The 14,894-nt window shown below is 43.1% G+C and overlaps 1 protein-coding gene across 4 annotated transcripts in view; it reads left to right on the forward strand.

The window, feature by feature from the left end:
* Window positions 1–14,894, forward strand: part of PAPPA (pappalysin 1) — a 269,392-nt gene that overhangs the window by 134,649 nt on the left and 119,849 nt on the right. For all 4 annotated transcript variants that reach the window (XM_082402204.1, XM_082402206.1, XM_082402207.1 and 1 more), the window contains exon 10: window positions 10,240–10,433. In XM_082402204.1, coding sequence (XP_082258330.1) covers window positions 10,240–10,433 — 194 coding nt within the window. The remainder of the gene's footprint in view (window positions 1–10,239; window positions 10,434–14,894) is intronic.

Below are 14,894 nucleotides of genomic sequence, written 5' to 3' on the forward strand. Positions count from 1 at the left end.
TCTCTAGTTGCGGCGAGTGGGGGCTACTCTTCGTTGTGGTGCGCGGGCTTCTCACTGCAGTGGCTTCTCTTGTTGCAGAGCTCGGGCACTGGGTGCGTGGGCTTCAGTAGTTGTGGCACGTGGGCTCAGTAGTTGTGGCTAGCGGGCTCTAGAGCGCAGGCTCAGTAGTTGTGGCACACAGGTTTAGTTGCTCTGCGGCATGTGGGATCTTCCCGGATCAGGGCTCAAACCCGTGTCCCCTGCATTGGCAGGCGGATTCTTAGCCACTGCGCCATCAGGGAAGCCTGCAAATACATTTTAGAATGAATCAATTGAAGGGAATCATAAAACAGTTTGATTTAACTTTCTTTTTTACTCAAGGGGTAACTGTAGCCCAGAGAGGGAAATGACTTGGTCAGAGCTATGGGTATTTTAGTGGACATTTATTTTAGACTCCAGTTCTCTTGACCAGGCTGCTGATCTTGAGGAAGTGTCCCATTCTTTCTCCCTCCCTCCCTCCCTCCCTCCCTTCCTTCCTTCTTTCCTTCCTTCCTCCCTCCCTCCCTCCCTTCCTTCCTTCTTTCCTTCCTTCCTCCCTCCCTCCCTCCCTCCCTTCCTTCCTTCCTTTCTCCCTTCCTTCCTTCTTCCCTTCCTTTCTCTGTCTCTCTCTCTCTCTGTTTGGTGTGGAGTGACGAGATCACATTAAAACCGCTGATACTCCATTTGTAGTTTGCTATCTTTTATCACCCTTTTTTTTTAACCATTTTTTGTCGACTTTCTGCATATGAATGTTTCAGATTATTCTTCTGCATTTATTATTAGCTTATATCATGCAAAACAAATCTCATTTTGTTACTTCCTGCTCATACTTTTAAAGGCCTTTGGGTCCTAGGTATCACCCTTCCTCCTGTCCTGTTTCATGGCCACTGTGTCATTCACTGTGGTACTGAATTTTACCCCTCTTTCATATTATGAGATGGCGCTGGCAACCAAAATAGACCCAGCTGAAAATCATTCAGGGCTTTGAACATTCTGCACTGTTGGATGTATTGTCATTTATTAGGATCACTATCTTTGCTTACAATCTTTTTAGGCCATTCAAAAAACTATACTAAATTCAAGGTGATGTAAATGTATCTTCAAGTTTCAATTCATAAGACCATCAAATCTCTTTATTAAATTTCAGTCTAGTGTGCACCACCTTTTCTCTCCAGATATTCCATTTCTTTGCAGATTCAGTCAAGAAAGAAAATAAAACAATATGTAGGACAGATGGTGAGATGTCTTATTGGAAAAAAATAACATGGGATGCTTTATATAGAATTGGATTTTCCTCCTCAGTATGTGCTAGGATTTATAATATGATATCATTATAATTAATATTTTCATTAAAATCTTTCTACAGTACAATCTACTGAAACAGATTCAAATCAGGTTTGAGACTTCTTCAATACAATCAATAACAGAGATTCTGAAACTCGAAAGAACTTTGTTAATTCATCATTTACTGAGTACCTGCTATGAGACTGGCATTGTCCTAAGAATTAGGGGTGCAAATAGAAGTGTGATTGGGGCCAGCCCAGAAATATCTTACAATCCAAGAGCTATACACAGTCACTCATTCATTCATTCATTTGTTCATTTATTCTTTTTTTTTTTTTTTTTTTTTTTTTTTGGCCACACTGCACTGCATGAGGGATCTTAGTTCCCTGTCCAGGGATCGAACCCATGCCCCCTGTAGTGGAAGTGAGGAGTCTTAACCACTGGACCGCCAGGGAAGTCCCTCATTCATTTATTCTTAAATATCAATTACATAATATGGGGAGGCAGTTTTCTTGATCCTAAAGAAAGAGGTACATTTTGAGATAAGCTTCCATGAAACTCATGTCATCTAGAAGGAGGAGAACAATAATAAATACAATTTATTTTTAGATAGTGAGTAATACTGTGAAGAAATAAAATAAGATTGTGTGCTACTTTCTAATGGGGATGGAGGAATAAGATGTGAACTTACTGTAAGTAGGCAGGGTTGTTATTTGAGGAAGTAATGTTTGAACTAAACCCTAAGTGCACAAAAGAAGAGATTGTGAAAAAAGCCAGGGGAGAAAAAGTGTTTCAGGTAAAGTAAATGTCAAGTTCGAGTTTTCTGGAGCAATAACAAGTTTGGCTTATTTAAGGAATAGATACTTGTTGAATGGATGGATGGATGGATGAGTAAATGAATGGAAGGCAGTGAGCAAGAAGGATAATAGTAGGAGATGGTCAGATAAAGTGGGGACTTGGCCGTGATACAGTCTTTGGATTTTGTTCCATGCGAGGAGTTTTAGGTTGGAGAGTGGCCTGATGTAGTTTATGTTGTTAAAAGAGCACTCTAGCTGTGCTCTGGAGGAGGAAGGATTGGGAGCAGACATAGAAGAGAGACTGGTTAAATAAGCATTGCCATAGTGATGGTGGCTTGGATTAGGGTGGTAGTGATGGAGCAAAAGTGGATCTTTTTGGAATATCCTGAGATAAAAGAGTCTACAGGATGGGCTCATGAACTTTATGTGGTATTGGAGGATGAACTGAAAAAAACAGAGATGACTCAGAAGGTTTTAGTCTGGCCATTGCCAGGCAATGTTATCATTTACTAAGGTGGGGAAGAAAGGACTGTGGGAAGAATCCATTACTTTTGCTTTAGACATGTTGATTTTGTGATGACTTTAAATAGATATTTAAGTAGAGATGGCATTGCAGGCAGCTGGGACTCAGAGAAGAGGTCATACCTAAAGAGATGTTGGCGTCATCGGCACATCCATACTCTAACATTTTTATTTAAATATTGGGACTGGATGAGAGACTGTAGATAGATAAGAAAAAGAGGGCCCAAGACCTCACCCTGAAAGCTGGCAGCATTTAGCAGAGGGAAGCAGAAGACAGCAAATGAGTCTGTGTGGGAAGAGCTGAGAGCCAGAAGGGGCTAGAATGACACGGTGGTGTGGAATCCAGGAGGGAAGTACTTCAAGAGGAAAGGAGTGGGCGATTTCTTCACATGTTTCAGGACTGTTGGACGTCATAGTTAGTTTTAGCAATGCTGAGGTCAATGGTGACCTTGACAAGATTGATTTCTGTGGGGTGGTGAGTTCAGAAGCTAGATGGGAGTGAACCGAAGAGTGAATTGTCGGAGAGAAAGTGGGAAATGCAAGTTTAGATAACCCTCAGTAAATTTCACTATGAATCATGGAAAGGGAAATGGGAAGTAGAAGACAGAATGGTAAGGATATGTGAACTGAAGGGAGGCTTTAATTTTTTTAATTTTTAAACTGTGCATTGCTCCCTTTTTTAATTAACAATTTTTACATAGGCAGTATCCTGCTTTGCTGGTTTGGAAAAAGAGAATCGTGACTCAGGGAATAAAGGGAAATGGTTTGTGCTAGACAAGTAGTGATGCAAAAGAGTGACAGGTCAGGCTTCATGGGGCTGAAGGTGCTAGAGTTAAATCTTGATGGAAGACGCGAAGGTGAGGACTACTAGCCTTTCAGGCTAAGGAAATAAGAGGGGAGTGGAGAGCTCTGAGGCGTGAGTTCTCAGAAGGAACTCTATGCTTTTAGAGTGGAGGGGTGGTTGGAAATGAGAATAGACAGGGAAGTTGGAGCTGGATTACAAAAGGACTTGAGTGCTAGATGGGGAAGCTCAGATTTTGCAGGAGTCAATTAAGAATTTCAGACACGGTCCGATTTAGGTTAGTCACTCATAGGCTGCTTTATGAGAAGGTGTTGAAGTGGGGAAGACCCAAAGCCAATTATGAGAGTGTTGTAGGGGACGAGTGGACAGAGGAGGGGCTGACCTGACGGTGCTCTCTGTGGGCGTGGAGTTGGAGTGATCATTTGCGACTACGTCCAGATTCACTCTTCTTTTCCTAGTGCTTTGGGTTTGCTAGATGGTGCCTGGTTGTCACAGTGAAACACAGGAAGGAATTTCTGGCCCACTTTGGTACGTGGCCGGCCCTTGAAGGAACCAGAAGCCCACTGAAGCTCCTCAGATTCAGTAGACCTAATCGGCATCTGAAGCTTGTTAGCGGATTCATGGTTCTTTAGAAGCCCTTCACCACCCTGTCTTTTGTACTCTGGACCGGCTGATCTGGTGGCGGAGGTTAAGAACAAACCTTGGTTTGAATAGAACTAAGTGAGGTCAGCGATGTGGGTTTGCCTTGAAGCCTTTAAAAGATAGGCAATGTAAAATCCAGATATTTCTGTTCCAGAGGAAACATTTACCAGTACAGCTGCCACCCTGCCTCCAGCTTCCCCTTTATAAACCTTCAGGGGTTAAGCACTCCACCCAATTTCCCCTGTTCCAAGAAGCTATTATTTGGACACAAAGATTGTGCATTTTTTTGGTCTCTTTTTGTTGTTGTTTGGATGAATTGTTATGCAGCATGAAGTTTGTTGTGGTTGGACCCATCCTAAACCAACAACTGAACTTAAAAAATACTATTTTTTCTGGTGTTTAAAAAATAGAAAAAAATAGTAATCATTGGACTAAAAGAGAATATCCTAATGCCAATCCTGTTCTCTCAGCTGGAAATAGAAACAGATGCTAACTTCTCAAAAGCTGACCCATCTTCATTAACAGGAAGTTTAGAAAGATAGGTAAATCTACCCATCCTTTGGAAGGCAAGCCACTAAAAAAAGTGTGTGTTCAAATTCTTTGCATCCTCCTTGAGTCTTAAACCAAAGCCATCTCCTATTACTTATAACTCTCATCTCTCCACCTGCAGGTAGTCTTATTTTTTTCTCAGTGGGCTCTTGACTTAGTAACCCCATTAGCTTCTCAGACTTGTTATACTTAGCCCATACCAGGGGCTGTTGTGAAAAGTGAAATCAGAGATTCCCAAAAGTAGTATTGAAACTTTGTTAAAGATAACAAGCTATTTTGTTCCAGAATTATATACTGGAAACCCGATCTGGTAAGGTGGCATGGTGCAGTAGAAAAGGCATTGTATTATGGGCTTAAGAACCAGCGTTCTGGCAAATTTTCTTCTAAAGGCTTCAGAAAATTGCTTCAACTTTGCGAACCTCAGTTTCCCCATACGTAACATGAAATGGTCGTGTTCGGCTCCAAAGTCATCATCATCACGATCATCATCATCATAGACCATTTATTGATCACCTGTTATAAAGTGCTTTACCTGCATTTACCATTAGTCTGTAAGTTCTGTGGAATCCTCAGGATTCCAGTGGTATCACAAATTACCAAAGTTCCTAATCAAGGTAAGTTAATCAGCGTCCCCCAGTTGGGCTGAAATAGTTGTGCTGTAAGTAATTATTTTCTTTTTCCTCAGGTTGTTGCTCCCCCCAGCCCCCCCCCTTTTTTTTTTTTTTTGGTTTACTTGGTTCCTTGCTGTTTATATTGAAAATAGCCCATGCACTCTCTTCAATCATTTCTATTCTTGAAGATTCCTTAGGATCTAGGGCTGGGTAAATAAAAGTAGACATTTCTAATTAAGAAGACTTCTCCTCCAACCCCTACCTCACCCCAGTATCATCAAGGTTAAGAATAAGCCCTGTTCCTTTAAGACTTGTATCACTTTCCATCTCTAAGTCTATTATGCTGTTTGAACATACCCAGCACTTTGTCAAGGCAGTCTAAAAGCTAATCTTGTTTTCATTTTACAGATGGGGAAACTGAGGCACAGGGAGATGACGTAACATGCCCATGCTTATCCAGTAATCAGGGACAGATAAGGAGCTTGAATCCAAGGCTTCTAACTTCAAGGATGAAAACTCTTAACAATAGCTCAAATGCCAGCCTTTGCTTATACTTAAAAGTAAACTTGTTTTATCTCCCTGAGACTTGGCTTTCCAAGCTTTCAAACAGGGGTGACAATCCCTGCTTATCTCAGATAGTGTCCTTCAGACATGCTTCAGGAGTGCAGAGGCATGGCAGTTCAGCTTGATGCTCCAGACAGATGGAAATTGAAAATTAAGTCATTGAGAATCGGCATCAGCTGTGTCTGTCCAGTTACAGAGTGTCCATCTGCCTTGGTCTCTTGGAGCTGAGCTCATCTCTGGCAACTGAAAGCGCAACCAGGGAAGACAGACCTGGCAGTGTCTCCCCACCAACATCAAATCTCCTAGCTGGTGAGAGCAGATTTCTGTGTCTCACTACATGAAAGAGAGCGAATCTGAAATGAGGAGTGCCCTCGTACCAGGGGAAGGTGGGGTAAGATGGAGAAATTGGACTTCCCAGTGGAATTCCGCTGTAAGCTAGTCACCACTGGTGTCCCAATTCCTTTCCCTTCACCCCGAGACCCAGTCTAAAGAAACGTTTCAAAAGGTACAGAGCCTAAACTATATTTGGACGAGAGTATGTGCATCGAGGGTGCTGAATTTTCCTCATTCATTCATTCAACAAGTATTTGTTTTCACAATACCCCTCCCTGTGGGATGTATTATTATCAATGCCACCTAGCTACTACCTGAGAAGGCAGGGGGCAGGATGCTTAGTGGACCTTGGTATTGACTTCAAACTCTTTTCCCTGAAACCTGCTCAGCTCGCAGCATAAAGCATTCAAGAAGCACCAAGTAAAATGGTGTAATGAAAACAGGAAGGCTGGTTTTGTTTTATTGTTTTGTTGTTGCTGCCTTTGTTTTTCCTGGCCACACATTTGTATTCCATTCCTCACCCTCCTTTCTTCAGTGCTGGGGGCATGGGAGTAGAGTGGGAGAGAGAATTCCCCAGATGAAGACTGGCAGATGCAGCTCAAGGGCCCCTGGGACTCTAGTAGCAAGAGAAACTGAATAGCAGAGTGCAGGGATGTTATTCAAAAAAAGGGACTCACAGTAGCTTTGTCAGCAGAGTCTTGGGGGAGAAAACAGTTCTCTCTCTCTCTCTCCCCCTCCCCCTCTCTTCCTCCTTCCCTCCCTCTCCCCTTTCCCCCAATTTCCTATCCCTCTGCCTATCTATCAATATATCATCTATCTACATACTACATATAACTGCCTATCTAAGTACATATTTACCTACCTATGTCTACCTCTGTCTCTCCTCCAGAACCTCCAGGGTCCACTGGCTCTAAGCAGACAGATAGATTGAGGTCTTCAACATAATCAGGAAGAAATTAGCCTTCACAAGAACTCGACTGTAGCCCCCGTTCCTGCCACTCTGAGGTCTCTTTGATGAGGAAATGAATCAACTTATCGTAGAGAGCAGATCATGGGTGATCTTATGATAATCTTACCCTATTTGTCTTCATATTCGAGGAAAAGAAAGGTGGTACCAAGAGTCTGGCAACCCCGTGACCTTATCCTCAAGAGGGTGTGCCTTCATCATTCTGCAGATACGGTGTGCAGGGGGAAGACCCCTCTGCTAGATATCAAAAGTCCAGGATCCTACTTCTAGCCCTACCTCCAACTCTCTCTGTTGTCTGGAAGCAGATGCCTTACCTCCTATGGCTCTTACTCTTCCATTCGATAAAATAGGTGAAGGGGCTGGGATTGTACACATCATCTCATGAAACCACTGAAACAATGCTGGATAAATATTATCTCCATTTTTTTTTTTAATGAGGGAAATGAAGTTCAGAGAGGTTGGGTTATGTAAGCCCTGTGCTGCTTGTATATGGCAAAATTAGGATTTGAACCTAGTTTAGCCTGATGCCAAAACCTATGCCCTATGCAGTTCCCTTTATTGGGTTTCTAAAGAGTAAACTCTGGACTGATGGCTCATCACTCGTGGATTGGGCCTGAGTTTTATTATATGTAGGTTGGCTACATTCACCAAGAGGTTGGAGCCACTGAGAAGTGCTGAGCCTGTATTCTTTCCACGCTTGAACTGCCAGGCATGCTACTGGTCACCGGAGTCCTCAGCTGGCTCAAACTCATCCTTAAATAATTGAATTATAATGGATTGATTTATTCTGGCTCTTTTGATAGTATTTCACTATGTAAACTGTTTGCAGAAATAAACAAGGGATTTTGGAGCTTGGAAGGGGCTCAACATTCTGCTGCCCCTGAATTCAGTGATTCCTTTTTTCAGATAGTCAGCGTCACAGAAATCCAAGTCTTATTTCTACTTGACCCGAGCTCTTTCTATTTGGGGGAATGCTGCTTGAAAGGTTTTCAAGTGAGTACTGATTTTACAAGCTGATTCAATTCAGCCACTTAGGAATAAATTGAACCCTTAAGGAGAAGAGTATTTTTTTCTCTTGACCATTATTTTATTTTATTTTTTTAAAGGGTTTTTTTTTTTTCTTTTCTGTTTTGTTTTTGTTTTGTTTTGTTTTGTTTTGATGTGGACCATTTTTAAAGTCTTTATTGAATTCGTTACAATATTGCTTCTGTTTTAAGTTTTGGTTTTTTGGCCGCGAGGCATGTGAGATCTTAGCTCCCCGACCAGGGATCGAACCCACACCCCCTGCATTGGAAGGCAAAGTCTTAACCACTGGACCGACAGGGAAGTCCTTTGACCATTATTTTAGAATAAAGCTCATTCCTGTCCATTTCTTATGAAAGTTGTGTGGCTATCTTGAGAGGTTGTCCTGGCTGGGACAGTGATTTCTGTATTACAGATGGAAAGCCAGAAGCTGAGAAGTGACGCTAATTGTGCAAAGTTACATAGCTAATATAAGGGGCAGAAGCCAAACCCTGGTTAGAAATGGGGCTTCACTCCATTATTTTGTAGTAAGTAGGGGAAGGATGGCCTAGATCAAGCAGTATCCTCAGGGTGACCATATGTTCTGCGGTATTTAGATTTTCTCAGGATATGTGCCTATTGCCTGGACAGTTTTTACTAGCGTTCTCTCTCACTCTCAAAGTGCATTATTTGGATGATAAATTATAAGGTCACTCCAAAACACTGGATAGGGACTAGATTTTGAGGAGCTCACTGCCTTTTGAAGGAGCTGCTGTATGTAAACATGATGGCCGCACAGTGTGATAAGTGTAAAGATGGGGATCTTTGTAAAATAGGAACCCACATAGGAGGGGGCACTTAGCTTTTCCTAGAAGAATTGGGGAAGTATCACAGAATACCTGACATTCAAGTTATTAAAAGATGGGCAGGGTGATCTCTTTTGGACGGCTACCTCCACATTTCTCCTTGTGTGGTTCTATATTGTAATACCAAGAAACATGTACTGTATATGTCCTACTTACTTAGAAGGCATCCAGTGAATTCTGTGCTTCTCTGATCTTTGTTCTTGCAGCTAAGTGAGCATCATTGCAGCCAGTTGCAGCTTTAAATTGTCCCAAGCAGAACTCCTTGCTTGGATTTGAATTACATGGGAGCTTGAGAACTCACTTGGCCTTTAACTGAAACACCTAATATATCCAACAAGGTCCTAGAAGCCTAGCACATTAGACAGGAAGGGCTCCTGGAGTCTCGGTAGTTTCGTCCCCTTCAATGATGATTGAGCCCAGAGAGGGAAAGAGATTTGTCTAAAGGAACAGAGCAATTTAGTTACAGACCTGGGACTGAAGCCAGAGTCTCTCATGTATCATGCACTCTTTATGTCAAACTGTAATCCTCTCTAGAGTTAAATAAACCTCAGTTTGAGACTATGAACTTCTGTGGTGGCAGATAATGTACCCAGAACTTGGACAGTGAAAGCCTGCGTTTGAAACTAGGATCTGGCATGAACACACTGAATGACCTTGGGCAAATCATTAAAGATATGTGGGATCTCAGTTTCCTAATCTGGAAGACTAAAATAATAATTTAAATAATAACATCTTTCTCACAAGCTTGCTGTGGAGCTTACTTGGGGTAATGAAGGTGGAAATGTTTGTCAACTTTTGTTTGTGTGTGTGTAGTAAAAATCACATAATACAAAGTCTACCTTCTTAACAAATCTTTAAGCGTACATACAGTTTTGTTACCTATAATCACAATGTTGTACAGCAGATCTCTAAACCTTATTCATCTTGCATAACTACAACTTTATACCCATTGAACAGTAACTCTGAAATCTCAACCCCCTCCTGCCAGCCCCTGGCAACCACCATTCTACTCTCTCCTTCTATGAGTTTGTTTTTCATACATCATATAAGTGGAATCATACAGTATTTGTCCTTCATGTAATGTCCTCCAGGTTCATTGATGTTGTCACGTATGGCAAGACCTCCTTCTTTTGAAAGACTGAATAATATTCACCTGTGACTCTCAGTGATGGGTTGACCACGCTGATGATTCTGCTCATCTGATTCTATAGCTGCTGCTGATAGATGAGGCCAAAGGACAAACATTGATCTGGTCTCTCCCTTCTATGTCTGTCTCCTGTAGATGAACCCAGCCGGTGCTATTTCCATGATGGTGATGGGGTATGTGAGGAGTTTGAACAAAAAACTAGCATCAAAGACTGTGGTGTCTACACGCCCCAGGGGTTCCTGGATCAATGGGCATCCAACGCTTCCGTATCCCATCAAGACCAGCAGTGCCCAGGCTGGGTCGTCATCGGCCAACCAGCAGCATCCCAGGTAAGCTCCCAGCCACACGTGACATTTCCTGCAGACATTCTGAATCTCTGCTCTGCCTCTCAAGGTTGCGCATCACAAAGGCAGTGTCACTGGACATGGCCACTTGACCGTATCTCTAGCCAAATGTAATTTTTAAAAAATGCATATATAGGGAATTCCCTAGCAGTCCAGTGGTTAGGACTCCACGCTTTCACTGCCAAGGGTACAGGTTCGATCCCTAGTGGGGGAACTGAGATCCTGTAAGCTGCGCAGCGTGGCCAAAAAAAAAAAAAAGGCGTATATAACTTTATTATATTTTTATCAAATATTCCTCCATAGGACTGTACCATTTTATAGTCTTATCAGGAATGTATGAAAGAAAGTGTTTGTTTCTCTTCAATTTTAACAACTGAGTGTATTGTCAACTTTTGGATTTTTACTATCTCCATAGGTAAGAAAATGTCATCTCGTTGTTTTAATTTGCATTTCTTTTACTATAGTGAAATTGAGATTCTTTTTGTATGTATCATGGTCATGTTCCTTTCTTTTTCTGTGAGCGGTCTCTTTATCCCATTTTCCTATTGGGACTTTGGTCTTTTTCTTCTTGATAGTTAAAAGTGGTTTATATACCAGCGAGATGAGCTCTTGTTTGTGATCTATGTTGAAAATATTTTCGCCCAGTCTGCAGTTTTTCTTTTGACTTTGCTTATAATGCTTTTTTCAAAATTTTTTATGAAGTCGTATTTTTAAAAAAATTTATTGATATGTAGTTGATTTACAATGATGTGTTAATTTCTGCTGTACAGCAGAGTGACTCAGTTCTACACATATATATTCTTTTTCATAATATTTTCCATTATGGTTTATCACGGGATATTGAATATAGTTCCCTGTGCTATACAATAGGACCTTGTTGTTTCTCTATTCTATATATACTAGTTTGCATCTGTTAATCCCAAACTCCCAATCTTTTCCTCCCCTACCCTCCTCCCCCTTGGTAACCGCAAGTCTGCTCTTTATGTCTGTGAATCTGTTTCTGTTTCATAGAAGTGATATCATATGGTATTTGTCTTTCTCTTTCTCACTTACTTCACTTAGTATGATAATCCCTAGGTCCATCCATGTTGCTGCAAATGGCCAAATGCAATTCTAAGGTCTCATGAGACCTGTTTGTCAGCAATTGGACATGGAAGAGTTAAGGGCAAGAGACATCAGCATAGTAGGGGTAATGACTGTCCTCCTGTGTCCCTACCTATTGTAAGTTATATTTGGGGAGAGCTCCCCATTTTGGATATACCACTGGAATTCAATGGGATAAGAACAAATTCTTGGGGAGAGTCTCACTTTTGAGGGGGGCAGAGTGTCAAGTTGTGTGCTCCTTGATCACTCTCCCGTGAATTAACAGTGCCTCTACCATGAATTTGCTGTGTGACTTTGGGCTAGTCTTCCCACCTCTCTGGGCCCCCATTTTCCCCATCTTTAAATTAGAGAATAGTTGAGCTAGATGATCTCCAAGGACCTTCCCAACTCTAAAACGCTGTGACTCGTTCCTTAGTCCCCGAATGCACTATTTATGTCCCAGGGTTCTTCCCCAAGGGACTGTCAGGTTAGTTGAGGGAGCAAGAGTGTTGGGGCCACCAGAGCTGATGTGATTCTAGGGATGGCCATGCTGTCCCCAGAGCCCCCTTTCCAATTATCCTGCTGAACAAGCACCTGCCTTCTTCTGAGATTCCTGTTTCCCAGAGACACGACTCAGTGCTTCCTACTGCCTGGCCCCATGGCCGTTTCTGAGGCCGGCCTCCCTCCTGGCCTTGCAGATGAGCCATTACTCCTAGCCATTCCTCTCTAATATTGCTTCCCTGACTCAGGGTCGGTGGGGTGGTTGGGGGGAGGCCTGGTTTCTAGATGAAAGAGAAATGTGACCTTCTTCTGGGGCCCAGTGAAAATCATCGGAAGAGGTACAAAAGGAGTCCAACCTCACTTACAGTGTTTATTTGATCATTGTTTCATTTATCTGATTGTGTTTACATGCATTAGATTCTTTATTTATTCATTTGCTTCTGACTGCCCCAAGGAGGACGGAAAGAAATGGAAGCGTGGTATTCCCTGATGTTTCCCTCGTGTAGTGCCAGCCGGGTGCGTGAATGAATGAACGAACAAACGAACGAACAAACGAATGAACGAATAAATGAGTGCTTGTGTAGGCCTCATCCTGCCCCGTGCCACCTCTGTATTTGCTGCATCCGTCTCTGGTTGCACCCGTGCTCTGAACTCTAATTACCTGTTTCTGTGTCTGGCTCGCCCTTTAGACTGCTAGTTTTGTGAAAACAGTTTTGAGGTTTTATTCACTTTGTTCCCCCATCTTCAAGCACAGGTCTAGATAAGACTAGGAGTTCAGGAGATGTGTATTTAATTGACTGTAGATACACACACGCACACACACACACACACACACACACACGCACATTGCTACCTCTCTCACACAGAGTGTCCTGCTTCAGGAACAGTAGGGCTGGCCAGCAATAGAGCCAGGAATTCCAAATTCAACACCTCCATCCAGTTCCTAGAAATGTTTTAAAAACATCATTCAAACAAGGGTATTATTAACACACTCAGAATCTCACATGAGCAAGTGTTGAGGTAGCAGCTGTGCTTAAAAACCACCCAAAGTTTATTGCTACTAATGTGAGAAAAGGAGAGAAAGAATTTTCCAGTCTTAGCGTTTGAAAAGAGACTTTGCGGGGCAATTATTCCAGTCTCCTAAGGAGGGGGCTGTCAGGAATCATGGGTGATTATCTCTTCCTAAACAAAAATCCAATTAAAAAAAATCATTATAAATACTGGCTCTTCGATCTACAAAGAGGAGATGAGGAAACAAAATCATCCTATTGAATTATTCATTGTAACCAATTTTATTTTAATGAAATCGACTAGGTTCCATTACTCTGGGCTTGGACATAATCTTTGTTACAAGGAGACTTCAGCTGTAACTAAATTTGCCGTAATGAGATCAGCTCACTGGAGAATACAGGGTCAGGGTAGGGGATGTGTGTGCCGTCTGGGCGCAGGGCTGGGCAGGGCGGCCTGGAGGCCTGCAGAACAAAAGTCCCCCCCAGTTCCCTGTCTCAAAGCAAGTGCCTGGAAGTCATTCACACACCGCCCCCATCATGCGCAAGCCAACATGTGCGCACACACACGCACAACCTGCATAACTCTGAGTAAAGGCTCTTCCTGGCGTGTAAACGTAGCTCCCTTCTGACAACAGAGAAGAGGAAGAAGTCTAACTGTGGCCTTCATTACCCTGTACAGTGATTAGAGGAGGCTGGTGGTTAATTTTCACCCTGTCAGGGCCTCCAGTGAAGAGGTTGATGGCTTGAGAGAGCGAGTTGGGGGGTGGCGTTTAGACGCACCGTGTGTCCCTTACCTTCCCTCACCACAATTATACACTCCTCCTCCTCCTCCCTCCTCTCTCTCTTTCTCTTTCTGTTTCTTTTACACACATACAGACAGGCACGCACACGCACAAACACATGAACATCCTACAGGAACAGACCATGTAGATGCAGGGACCCCTATCCAGAGAGTGAGTACCAAAGCACAGGGAGGAGAGTGGGGGAGGGAACCAGCGGTTGTCAAGGTCCACCAGCCACTGTACTGGGCCCTCATACACACTTCATAGCCAACCCCCTCGCCATTCTTCAAGGAAAGAATTATTACCTACCTCTGAGAAACTAAGGGGTCGAGTGTTTTCTCCAGGGTCACACAGCCCATAGTGGAAAATCTAGGATTAAAAGGATCTCATGGAAGGTGACATTGGGAGCTTGGGAATATGTGGTCCTGTCCAAGAGCTGCAAGTAACTGGATTCCTGCAAAATATCACTGTGAATCAAGCAGAGAGAGTCGTGGATGGACAGATCTTCGTGTTGGTGGTACTGTGCACACTCCATGAAGTGCTTGAATTCTCCTCCTCCAGACTTCCCGGGCACTGCCCACACCTTGAGTGCAGGAAGCTCCCATTCCCTGTCTCAGTGGCCCTGTTCCTGGTACCCTGGTGTTCGCTAGGATGCTCCATCAGGTTGGGGAGTGATGAAATGACCTCAGTTGTGTCCGTTTCCTTTTTACAAACCAGTTTTGTCCCACTCTCTGTCTTTCCCTGATGCTGCACAAGTGATAAGTGCAGGTGTTTGTTGGAGGTCTGTGCCGAGGTCTGTGCTGGAGCCCGCGGAAGAAACCAAAGAAGTCAGAGACCCAACTCTGACCTTGTTAGCGTGCAAGACTTAAGTGTGAGGCTGCCCTCGAGAGGAGTAGCCCTGTCGGAGTAAGAGGGCAAGTGATCACCGTGACTACTGCGGAGATGCCGCACTCTCTGTGGTAGATGCGTCTAGAAGATGGTTGAAACTTCCGTTTTCATTTTTGTGTGAGCCCTCCACTTCTCATAGTTCCCAGTCTCTCTTCTCCCAAATTTGGTTAGAGCCAAGCTCC

This window comes from Balaenoptera borealis, assembly GCF_965194805.1.
Source record: "Balaenoptera borealis genome assembly, chromosome: 8".
NCBI classification, from domain to species: domain Eukaryota; kingdom Metazoa; phylum Chordata; class Mammalia; order Artiodactyla; family Balaenopteridae; genus Balaenoptera; species Balaenoptera borealis.